Source organism: Monodelphis domestica, chromosome 5 (assembly GCF_027887165.1).
Source record: "Monodelphis domestica isolate mMonDom1 chromosome 5, mMonDom1.pri, whole genome shotgun sequence".
In the NCBI taxonomy this organism is placed as follows: domain Eukaryota; kingdom Metazoa; phylum Chordata; class Mammalia; order Didelphimorphia; family Didelphidae; genus Monodelphis; species Monodelphis domestica.
This window is the reverse complement of record NC_077231.1, coordinates 310,496,094-310,508,983: the sequence shown is the minus strand read 5'-3', so window position 1 is coordinate 310,508,983 and position 12,890 is coordinate 310,496,094. Positions and strand designations below refer to the sequence as shown.

Sequence of the window (12,890 nt, the reverse complement as noted above, 5' to 3'; positions counted from 1 at the left end):
CAATATAGTTATGAAGGCTCAAAGCTGGGGTGGCCAAGACAGCCATGGCCAATCCCACACTTGGTGTGAGTAAGCTACGGCTTGGGACTCCTAAGAAACTGTTTAGAAGTGGCCATCCAAAGACATCTGGCATCTGTGTGCATGACCTACACCTGGATGGCCAGATGTGCTTGTCCTCGAATGAGAACAGACTGTCTCCTCTCCTCTCCTGGCCAGGGCTGAGGCCTCCTGCTCTGGAGCCCAGGAATTTTGAGGATCAATTCGGAATTGGATCTCCTAAGTAAATCAAGTCATTCACATCCACATTCACAAGGGAAAAACCATAATGGTAACTTAGCATTAAACATTCTGCTCTTGCTGACGTCTGAACAACTGGATTTTGGGAATGCCAAGGAAAAGAGAGATAAAGGAAGAAGGAGATGAAGGAAGGGATGTGGATTTCATAAGGTGATAAAATATGGACTGTATATGTTTTTTACTTAAGTGCCCCAAATGGCTATGAATAATAAATATAGGCGAAATTTATTGGGATGGACGTAAGTGCATTATTTACCCTGGAGACTAGAACTCCTCTTTCTCAGCCATTATAATCTGATGGGTCAATATGTATTTTGGCCCACACAGTAAGGTTGAAAATGCGAACTATGTATCTGTCAGATGGTAACAAAGTGCCATTTAACCTGGCACGTGGTATCAGCCCCTTACCGGCTACTAGAAGTGTGTTTCTAAATCTTACTTAGTTGAGGGATTTGGATTTTTCTGCATCTAAACAGCTCCTTTCAAAGGTGAGGAAAACCTCAAATATATACAGAGCAAGAACATTTGTCCAAAATTCACTGTTTGAAGAAATGTTGTAGCAAATGTATTCTTAGAAAATCAGGGCTGGGGGCAGCTGGGAGGCTCATTGGATTGAGAGCCAGGCCTAGAGATGGGAGGTCCTAGGTTCAAATCTGGGCTCAGACACTTCCCAGTTGGGTGACCCTGGGCAAGTCACTTGGCCCCCCATTGCCTAGCCCTTACTAGCCTCTTCTGCCTTGGAGCCACTACACAGTATGGACTCCAAGACAGAAGGTGAGGGAGGGAGGAAGGGAGGGAGGGGGAGAGAAAAAGAGAGAGAGAGAGAGAGAGAAGAAAGAAAGAAAGAAAGAAAGAAAGAAAGAAAGAAAGAAAGAAAGAAAGAAAGAAAGAAAGAAAGAAAGAAAGAAAGAAAGAAAGAAAGAAAGAAAGAAAGAAAGAAAGAAAGAAAGAAAGAAAGAAAGAAGGAAGGAAGGAAGGAAGGAAGGAAGGAAGGAAGGAAGGAAGGAAGGAAGGAAGGAAGGAAGGAAGGAAGGAAGGAAGGAAGGAAGGAAGGAAGGAAGGAAGGAAGGAAGGAAGGAAGGAAGGAAGGAAGGAAGGAAGGAAGGAAGGAAGGAAGGAAGGAAGGAAGGAAGGAAGGAAGGAAGGAAGGAAGGAAGGAAGGAAGAAAGAAAGAAAGAAAGAAAGAAAGAAAGAAAGAAAGAAAGAAAGAAAGAAAAGCAGGGCTAAAAGGTTAGGATGATATTTGTTGCATTTCATCTCATGAAAGAACATGAACACCACATAGAGCAGATTTTCTAAGAAAGAAAAAAATAGGGAAGGGGATGAAATCAAGATCATCCAGAAAGGCAATTGAAAAATTGTCTAATGACTGAGAAATGTACTTGGGAAGATAGGAATTAGCGAGAGATACTGAGGGAAACAACCCAGAAACTAAAAGAACCATTAAAATCTCCGTAAAATCTCCCTAGAAACAAGAGTCATTCCACAGTGACAGCTATGAAGGAAGGCACACTCCTCCTCCGTTATCCACCGGGAAAGTCTCAGAAAAGAAGAAAGGAATCCCAAATGAAAAGGTGACAGCAGGAACTGAACAGAGAATTCCTAGTAAACTGCCCAGTGATCTCATCGGAGAAGAATTGAGTCAGAAAGTAAATGGATGCCTCAAAAATTGAGCAGGGATTTCTTTATGGCACATGGAAAGCTGCTAAATGTCCTTCCAAATAAATGGAAGTAATAGAAACACCTTTTGTAATATTAACACACTGTGGGCCCTGCTATAACTCTGTCCTTACAGGCTTGGCCACAGGACCAACGGAGACCATATTGATTTGCATAATTTTCCTGTTTTTCTACTCATAGATATTTTGCCATTAAAGTGGGGAGAAGAATCATACATAATTTCTTCCATTGTTTCCTAGGTCTATAGACAGCAGCAGAACCTTCAAGAGAAGGGCTCACAGGGAAACTAGGTGGCTCAGTGGATTGAGAGCTGGGCCTGGAGGCAGGAGGTCCTGAGTTCAAATCTGATCTCAGAGGTTTCCTAGCTGTGTGACCTTGGACAAGTCACTTAAACCATTTGCCTTAGTTTCCTCATCTGGAAAATGGGATAATAATAGCACCTCTTCCTAGAGTAATTGTGAGGCTCAAATAAGATAATATTTATAAAGTGCTTATCAAAGTGCCTAACACACAGTAGGTGCTATATAAATATTTATTCCCTTCCCCCATTTTTGTTCTCCATCCATTTCAAGAATCAATAAGTAAACGTATAATCAGGTTCTAAAACAAACTTTCAGATAGAATATACAAAAGGTGATTATTTTATAAACAAATCAATCTGTGCATAATGTATTTCAACGCTACTAAACTTAAAAAATGCCACATTTATGAAGAGTAATAAAATATTAATTCTATGATTCACTTCTTTAATATAAAGTCTATTATCTCTTCCCTTCTCTGCCCTGTGACAGTCTAAAAATTCCAAGAATTTCATACTCTACTGATGACGAACTATACGTGAGTGTGTGTTTGTGTCGTAGCCCTGCCCAGGGGAAGGAAGGCTTCCAAATTTCTCCACAAGATTTGAAATCACACAAATGGGTGAATGTTCAGGCTTTACCAAGGGACAAGAGCCTGATAGTAGAGAAGGCTGGGGCGACCAGTGTGATTTGTGCAAAAACCTTCAGCTCATGGATAAATTGTCCTTTAAAATTAAAAAACAGAGCCGAACCCCCGATACAGCCCCACTCGCTGAGCACGTAACAAGGGCAACGACAAGATCCTATTTGGCCCTGGCGGATCCTGCACAGTTCAACAGTCACAGGTACCTTTGTCACTTCCGTAATAATAGAAAACAGTTTTGCTGAGAGCACACCAACGCTTCTGCCACTCAAATCCCAGAAAGCTGTGATCTGAAATAAAAAAGAAAACGTATTTAGAGAAGAGAAACTACATACAGTTCTTGCAAATCATGTCTCAGCTTCTTCATCTGTAAAAATGACTTTCAAGGTTCAGTCTATCGCTGAAATCCTATCACCTCTGACCTAATTTGTTTCTCTTAATTGAAGATTTTGTCCAATAAAAATAGAATCAGGAAAATTAAAAAGGGGGGCGGAGAATTGGGATGCCCAGCAGAATAGATAATGATGCTCCTCCTGCCTCCCACCTGCTGGGGGCAGAAAAAGAGGACAGACACATGGAGTCTGGGCAGAGCCACGGAGTCAGGTCAAACAAGGGCCTGCTGCCGGCTCTGCCACAGACGGACTCTCTAACTCTAAGACAAATGACTTAACAGCACCGAAATGGAGCGTCTGGAGAACGCTTAAATCTTAGTGGATGGCTTTTTGTAGGACAGGATTAAGCTTGTTCTGCTTGGCTCCAGACACGCAACATGCACGCATGACACGTTTTATGGCTACCACGTCCTGGGCTAAGTGCTGGGTGGATAAAAGAAGAGTCCCTGCCCGCGGGGAGCTTACGCTCCAAAGGAGAAGACATCTGGAGAGGAATAGGCCCATACAAGACGCTGCAGAGCAAAGGGAAGGGGAGGCAAAAATAAAAGCTATCAATAATGTTTTTAATTATCAAGGAAAGACTGATGAGGAGGAAAAGGATTGCAGAGGAGAAAGCCTGGTTACTAGCTGGCATCCAGACAACAGAAAAGGGGGCTCACCGAATAACAAGACACCCCCTTTGGGGGCTTTCCTGGAAGACAAGGGCAACAGTAGCTCCCAACAAGAAGGGATGGTAACGGCGGGCTGTGTTCATCTCACTTCTTAAAAAATAACCAAAAAAGCAGGATTTGGGGTGAGGAGGGACTGAGATTTGGGGGTGACGGTATTTTGGATCAAACAAAGTGCAGGTTTGTTCGAGTAGTATCTAGGATCCTCCCCAGTCCCTCGTGCGTCATTCTCCCGAGTATGTCCTCGTGGCCACCCTTCTCATCTTAGCATCCTTTAGGGCCATTTCAATGACAAATAGCGGGTATTTATTAAGCACCTACAATGTACCAGGTTGAAGCAGCCAGATGGCACAGTGGATAGAGGGCCAGGCCTGGGAGTCAGGAAAGTCTGAGTTCAAATCCAACCTCAAACAATAGCTATGTGACCCTGGTCAAGTCACTTACTCCAGTTTGCCTCAGTTTCCTCATCCGTAACATGAGTTGGAAAAAGCAAAAGCAAACCCCTCCAGGATCTTTCCCAAGAAAACCCCAAATGAGGTCATGGAGAGTGAGCCATAATTGAAATAAGGAAACAACCATGTACAGGGTGCCCGGTCAGGTGCTGGGAATACAAGGACAAAATGGAGACACCGTTAAAAGAAATGGGTGCAAATCTCAGAGCCCTGCCCCAAACTGGAGGCGTCTCTGGCCAGATGGTGCTGCCTCACCGGGCGGGCCTGCCCACACGGGCTCTGAGGGGCTGTGACTCTCCTTGCCTAAAAGTCTGTGACTCGAGCGCAGAGACTGAAGCGGATCTGAGAGGGGCCGACCCAGAGGCAGACAATGGTGGGAGACATTCCATTTTTCATGCCCGCCATCATCATCATAATCCTCCCATTTTTCATTTTCTCATTACCAACGGGCATTCACAGAATAGCACCTTCTGGCTCACGCCAATTATCAGAGCCGGCGGAGGAGAGCTCGGCCGCCGACAGAGGGCGAGCAGCCGCCCCCCGTCTGACCCAGACCATGGCACGTTTGCATGACACGACGAGCCCCAGGTGAGGCCGTTCAGTCAAGTTAAGGGGCTGCCCTGGGCCCCGCCCTGAGTGAGAGCTGGGGGCTGGACGTGGCCTACGCGCCCCCGCGGCAGCCAATCCACGTAGGAAGATGTCAGACTGAGAAGGAATCGAGCTGTCGTCATTCAAGAAGCCTGAAGGGCGAGCGAGGTTTTGATCTGGGCCCCGCGCCTGGCGGGCTCTCCGAAGCCACTGGTCCAAGAGGGCACCAGAGGATGCACCGATGGCCAAAGGCGGCGGCGGAGAGGGCAGGGGCCTGCCCGGCCTCCCTCGGAGCCTCCCACCTTACCTTTTCTCCGTTTTTCCAGGTAGCCGGCCTTCAAGACGAAAGGAAGATCCTGGGCTGCCACGGGAGGGAACTGGTTTCCTAAAAGACGAAAACATAGATCAGCGTTTAGGCGATCAACTTAGAAACAATGCCAAACCCAGTTAGACATAATCCGAGGCTGACAACCTCCTTTCTTCTACACACTGGCTCCTCGATGCTCAACAGCAAAACTAATCTGGGCTCGTGTGCTGGGAGAACTCGTGCTCTCACGGAATCGGATGGCGGCACGTGCTCTTTCTCCTTCTCTGCTCTCTGGGCAAAGGCTGGGGCGCCAGTTTCGACTCAAAACGTCACTGTGGAAGCAAAGAAGCCTGGGCGCGGGCAATAAAGCGGAGCCTGGAGGGCAAACCGAAGCCCACGCGTGCCCTCTTGGCGTTGGTTCCGGCTGCGTTTCATTTCTTAAGGAAAAATGCTCAACTAGCCGAAGGCGACCAAGAGCGAACGCTCGGCGGCGTTTCGCTCTGCCTCCAGGCTGCAGAGGGAGAAGAGGACGTTCTAGACAAAGGCGTCTGACCCATCCGCAACGAGCGGCACAAAGAGGCCGGCTGGCTTGGAGGGCAGCAGAGGGAGGCCTGCCCGACGAGGCTGGGGAGGAGGCGCTGTGTCTTGGAGTTGGTCCTAGAGGCCTGCGAGGGGAGGCTCTGCCGGAGGAGGAGGAGGGGCACGCCGTGGTCAGGGCCGTGCTTATCCGAAGGACCCCGTTACGGCCACAATTCCGCAGACGGTCCTCATCAGGGTGGGCCCGGAGGCTCGGGCAGATTCTGCCATAGAAACACCTCAAGGACCGTCTCCACGCCAGAATTGCCTCCTTTCCTACAAGGAGCCTCCTCGGCTCTCCGCGTGCCACACGTTCTGTGCCTGCGGAACAAAGAAATAAAAAGGGCGTCCGCCCCGGGGCCTCTCCTGCTTGGGCAGCAATGGCAGCGGGGATGGAGACGGGCCGAGGGAGAGAGGCACCGACAGTTCTGAGGCCGCCGACGCCGCCGACTCGGCTGTGGGGACTCCAAGCTGGAGAGGACGCTGAGCACACTGCTGGGGGAATCCGGGGAATGCTGCTGCCGTCCATGAAACAGCCAGATGGCAACGAAAGGCCAGGGGGAGGGAGGGCTTCCTCCTGCGGCTGGACACCAGGATGTCCCAGGTCGGCTGAACCATCTCCTCCTGCGGCCGGACACCAGGACGTCCCAGGTCGGCTGGACCATCTCCTCCTGCGGCCGGACACCAGGATGTCCCAGGTCGGCTGGACCATCTCCTCCTGCGGCTGGACACCAGGACATCCCAGGTCGGCCAAGCCATCTCCCACAGCCGGACACCAGGATGTCCCAGGTCGGCTGGACCATCTCCTCCTGCGGCCGGACACCAGGATGTCCCAGGTCGGCTGGACCATCTCCTCCTGCGGCTAGACACCAGGATGTCCCAGGTTGGCCAGGCCATCTCCCACAGCCGGACACCAGGACATCCCAGGTCGGCCAAGCCATCTCCCACAGCCGGACACCAGGATGTCCCAGGTCGGCTGGACCATCTCCTCCTGCGGCTAGACACCAGGATGTCCCAGGTTGGCCAGGCCATCTCCCACAGCCGGACACCAGGACATCCCAGGTCGGCCAAGCCATCTCCCACAGCCAGACACCAGGATGTCCCAGGTCGGCTGGACCATCTCCTCCCACAGCCGGACACCAGGACACCTCAGGTCAGGCACTGGGCCATCTGGTCAGCTGGTCCATCTGCTCCCGCAGGGCTCAGGAGCTGAGTGCGTGGTACGTGGGTGTGAGTGTCTCCACAGACGTGCGCACAAACATCAGACCCCAAACAAAGGGCAATGCGGGCACCCACAGTGGCTGTGAAAGGAGGGGTACAAACGCTGCCCAAAACTTGGTCAGACTGTCCGAGGGAAACCTTTACATCCTTGGAGGCTCGGGGACTTCAGGGAAGAGATAAGAACAGGTGAGGCAGGCGAGGGACAAGAGAAGCCAAAAGCCTGGGCGCCGCAACCACTCGCTAGCTTGGAAAAGATGCTCCAGAGAAGGGGGTTGCCGGGTGGCTCTGTGGCTAGAACTAAAGGCAGGAAGTCCCAGCTTCAATTCTGGTCTCACCTACTTCCTGGCGTGTGACTGTGACCAAGTCACTTATCCCCAACTGACCAGACCTTTCTACTCTTCTGTCTTGTATTGCTTCTAAGTCCGAGGGTAAGAGGGAGCAGGGAGAGACAGAGACAGACAGACAGAGTGCAAGCACCAGAAGGAGGGAGGATCAGGAAGGACTTTTTTGTAGAAGGGGGGATCTTCTCTGGGCCTTGAAGGAAGCCAGAGAAGTCAGATGGGGATAAGAGGGAAGGAGTGCCAGGCATGGGGGCAGGCCAGAGAGCATGCCTGGAGTCTGGAGATGGAGTGTCTCGTTTGAGGAACGGCAAGAGGGCCCTGAATCGGAACGCTGCCAGTACACTCAACATTCTCAGTCACTGAAGAGAACCTAAAAGACTTGCCCTCTCCACATGGAGAGACCGTGAAAATGACTGATTCCACGAGTAGGTCTCGGACGGGCTCCGGCTTTCTGACATGCACGTCCATTTCCACACCTACTAACTTGGCTTGAAACCCTTCCTTCCCTTCCGTCTTGGAATCAGTGCTGGGTATTGGTTCCAAGGCAGAAGAGCAGAGACTCGGGCAAACTGGGGTAAAGTGACACAGCTAGGCCAACCGAACCCAGGACTTCTCATCTCCAGGCCTGACTCTCCATCTACTGAGCCGCCTGCTGCTCCTCTACTAACTGTTTTTTAAGTTCTTGAGAGGATATTTACTTTGGCTTGGCCAAGGACGGAGCTGTAAAAATGAAGAAAAATCCCATTTTTAAATGACAGTGTAAACCAGATGCCTCCCAATAAAGCCTTATTTAAAACTCATGGCTAAGTAGGTAAGCAAAAGAGTCCAGTGAATCATAAAGTTTTTCCTCACCATACATTGAGTTTTCCACCTTCTCAGCCCCATTTTTCATTTATTAAGCACTTCCCATTTGCCAAGCACCTCGCAAATCCGTGGCCTGTCAAGTAGGCATCTTTTCAAAAGCATAATCGGAAGAGCCATCAGCAATAACAGTATCACTTAGAAGACGGTGTGTTATTAACTGTGTTCTCCCTTTACCGGCCTGGTTGGTTGAATGCGTGAATGAATGAATGAATGAATGAATGAATAAATGAAAGCAGTATGCGTAATTATTGGCCTAACAGCAAACAGATGACCCTTTGCTAAGCAATACAACAGGAAATATTATTACTCACAATGATGATACTCTTATTCATCAACTCTGCTAAAGATGTAAAAATCTGGAATCTGAGCCTTTTCTCCCAGGTCTAATGGAGATCCATTTTTTGGTTCACAAGTGTCTTTAAGACAACGTTAATGCACTATTATTCACGATCATCCAGAGAAGATGTTTTTGCAGACCTATTTTCAGGGAAAGTACTTTTGAGTGAGACTGTTTTGGTGCTGGCCAGAACGTTTCTGAACTATTAAAGTGTAATAGTAAATTTTTCAAAAACAAAAGAATTTTTTTTGAGACCAGGAAACATAAAAATGACAAACCCTAAAGAAAAGCCTTCGCCAACTCAAACAGTGAGACACATTAGTCACTGAAAAACTGACATTTTTTGTGGGGAAATGGAGGATAAAGGAGGAAATCATAGATATAATTAAGGCTAAATTAATTAATTGTTTTCCTTCAACTACAAATTCATATTTCTATGAGTACAAGGAAAAGCTAGCTTATTTTAAAATATTTTCAAACATAGTTTCTATGAACCATGAGTTTGTTTGTTGATGAGTTTATTCTTTCCATTAGCAAACATTTCTGGATGATTAATTAATCATATAAATAAAACCAATCTGAAACGGGAACACTTCTAAGGCAAGAAGCTTCCTATATTTTACGTATGATATAATATAACTGAGTATGTACCTTTCAATTCACATTGTAGGAAACACAGATGAGCCCACGACTGCCATTTTGTTCCCAACTCCCATGTGAACCTTGTTACTAAGAGGGAAGTTAAAATAAAGGAACAACATATAAAGAACTACTGAACATTAAATAATTTTATGGCCCTAACTTAAATCAACAAAGGCAGAGACATTCAGGATTAAGACTCTCACTCTGCCCATAACACTCCCTGTTGGGCCCAGTTATTGAAACAAGTCTATTCCAAAGTATCACTCACGCTACAATATTTGCCACTGGTGTCACTGGGGGGGGGGGGCTCTCTCTACTTCTGGATGCGGGTATGTGTGGAGGTAGTTTGGTAAAGCTAAACTGCCAAGCATGTTCCCCTATTCTGTCATTCAAAACAGTTCTCTTCATTCAAAGAATAAAAGGAACTACTAGATCTCTCCATGAAAAATCCGAAGACCCCACCTATGTCCCCCCAGACTCATGGCTTTTGATACAGTTGTGCATTACACACACACACACACACACCAGTTAGGAAGCAAAGAACTGGGATCAAAGGGGATGCCCATCCACTGATTGCTAAGTATAATGAGGTATTATAAGAAACCATAAATGGGGGAAATACCAAGAAATATGGAAAACAGGCACTGATGTGAAGGAAGTCGTCAACAAGGATTTCTATTAAGTTCCTGCTCCGTGCTGGGCACGGTGCTGAGTGCTGGAGACATACAGGAATGAGTGTCAGGGAGGGGTGTCCTGGGTTAGGAAGTCACAGGGATGGTGAGCAGAGCCAGAGGGTGGCTGATTGGCATGACCTTCCAAGGAATAATGCCAGTGGCTCGACTATGGCTCCCAGAGGAAGAGGCAGAAAAGAGCGAGGGATTTACACACTTGGCAACAAGGCAGGTGACAAGAAGATGGCCAAAGGAGATGGATTAGAATGTGAAGCGTGGGGGAGGCCAGCTCGAGATAATGGGCCATCTAGCAGCCGACACATCTACAGAATCATCATTGAGATGGGGGCACATTATGTACACAGGCATATTTGCTCAAATAAAAGTTCCATTGCCAACATCAGTACTGAGCAACTTTATGAGGAATTTTTAGACTCCCAGAAGGACTAAAGTTCAAATAAATATCATGCAGTAACTTGGGACACATACTATCTAGTTCCCACATGTCTCATAAAATTTTAACAGAAAACCATTCAGACTGGCATACTAAAATATCAAAACATGAGCATTATTGTAGTGTGTTTGTTCATTGGACTTAGTAAAAATGGTCCACTTTTTAAAAAACATAATCTAAAATTAGAAGCTTATGAGCAAGCATGGACAAGATAAACATTCTACTTCTGGGCTTCTGAAAGGGAAACTTACTTAGGAAAAGGAGCATCAGAGGAAAGACTGGGGCTGAATGAAAATCAGAGAAGGCAGTATCTGAGCAGAGATGGGAAGGAAACAAGGGATGGAAAGAGGCAGAAAGGAGGAATTAGAGTATTTCTTGCTTGGGGAAGAGCCCATATGAGGATCAGACATGGGAGATGGAAGAGCAAGAAGGCCAGTTGGCATCTGAAAAAGCAGAGGAAAATCCTTACCTATTTTATGAGGTTGAAAAAAATGTCATGTAGAGGAAAAAATGTCATGAAAACTTAGAGAAGAAAAAATTTGAGGTTCTTTCTGAACAAGAGAGAACCAGTCATTCTAAGGAATGCTCAAGTAAATTCACAAGTGTAGGCAGGTGAGGGACCATTCAGTAAACCCAAGGGAGAAGAAGAGAGCCGTAGGGCTGGTGCCTGCCTGCTGAGGGGTACCAAGAGGGCCACTAGCGGGTGGGATTACAAGGGCAGGGTCTTCTGTCATCCTGGGGGAAGGAAGTCAAGGAGTGACAGAAACCATTTGCCAAGGTTTATCAGAGTGGATGGCTAGTACCATGTCTACTGATTCACGTGGGCACAGATGACACTGCCTGAAGGAACCTGAAAAGCCTTGCCAAAGACTACTGTGTCTCAGGGAAAATACTGAAAACTGCTTCCTCTTGAAGGCACAAGTGTCAGAAGAGAAGGGAGCGTGGGGAAATGAATGGGAGTTAAAAAGATGGCAGCTGAATTTATCAATTCCCCAATTGATAAATGGGCAAGGGACATGAATAGGTAATTTTTCAGATAGAGAAATCAAAACTATTAATAAGCACATGAAAAGAAGTGTTCCAGATCTCTTATAATCAGAGAGATGCAAATCAAAACAACTCTGAGGTACCACCTCACACCTAGCAGATTGGCTAACATGACAGCAAAGGAAAGTAATGAAAGCTGGAGGGGATGTGGCAAAGTCGGGACACTAATGCATTGCTGTTGGAGTTGTGAATGGATTCAACCATTCTGGAGGGCAATTTGGAACTATGCCCAAAGGGCGCTAAAAGACTGTCTGCCCTTTGGTTCAGCCATAGCACTGCCAGGTTTGTACTCCACAGAGATCACAAGGAAAAAAGACTTGTGCAAGAATATTCATAGCTGCGCTCTTTGTGGTGGCCAAAAATTGGAAAATGAGGGGATGCCCATCAATTGGGGAATGGCTGAACAAATTGTGGTATCTGTTGGTTATGGAATACTATTGTGCTGAAAGGAATGATGAACTGGAGGGATTCCATGTAAACTGGAAAGACCTCCAGGAATTGTTGCAGAATGAAAGGAGCAGAACCAGAGATGGATACATTGTAGCACAATTGAATGTAATGGACTTCTCTAGTAGTAGCAATGCAGTGATCTAGAACAATTTGGAGGGAATTATGAGAAAGAACACTATCCACATCCAAAGGAAGAACGGTGGGAGCAGAAACACAGAAGAAAAACAACTGCTTGATCACATGAGTCAATGGGGATAGAATTGGGGATAGAGACTCTAAATGATCACCCTAGTGCAAATGTCAATAATATGGAAATAGGTTTTGATCAAGGACACATATAAAATCCAGTGGAACTGCAGTTGGCTATGGGAGGGGTTGGAGGTGGGATGTTGATTTAGAATCTTGAACCCTAGAGACTACATTTCCCACAATCCCCTTTTCCTTTTCCTGTTTGCTTGGCTCTGTACGTGGGAGGAGTTTTGAGTGTGTTTTCCGCCCATGTGGAGTCTGTCTGGTTCCATGGCAGAGGAGAGAGGAGTGGCTTTGTAGTTTTGTTAGCCTTATTTCCTTATACTTCAAGATAAATATTTAATAAATATTATTAAATATAATACTTGGAGTATTCGATATTAATTTTAATCTATGGGGGAGGGGAGGAAAAGAACATGACTTATAACCAAGGAAAAATATTCTAAATTGACTAATTAAATAAAAATTTCCAAAATAAGATGGTGGCTGAGAAGCGGTAGGCCCCCACCAACTTCCTCTCTGTCTCTCTCTCTCTCTTGCTCCCAGTCTCTGTCACTGTTTACTTGCCTCTCTTTCTCTGAAACACTGAACTGGGTTTAAAGTTGGTGTGGTGGAAATATATTGGACCTGGAAGATCCAGCAGGGCAGAGACAAGAATCCAGGGACAAGGCATCTGGGAAACCTTGAAAAGAATAGAAAGCTGTCCTGCCTG

General features: G+C 46.8%; 1 protein-coding gene across 6 annotated transcripts in view; it reads right to left on the bottom strand.

Annotated features, from left to right (window-relative positions):
• Positions 1–12,890, bottom strand: part of SKAP2 (src kinase associated phosphoprotein 2) — a 149,462-nt gene that overhangs the window by 60,115 nt on the left and 76,457 nt on the right. For all 6 annotated transcript variants that reach the window (XM_056800445.1, XM_056800444.1, XM_056800443.1 and 3 more), the window contains 2 exons: positions 5,327–5,404; positions 3,126–3,209 (listed from right to left, as the gene is read on the bottom strand). Coding sequence is in view for 5 of the 6 variants with exons in the window: in XM_056800444.1 (XP_056656422.1) it covers positions 3,126–3,209; positions 5,327–5,404 (162 nt within the window). In the remaining variant the exon portion in view is untranslated. The remainder of the gene's footprint in view (positions 1–3,125; positions 3,210–5,326; positions 5,405–12,890) is intronic.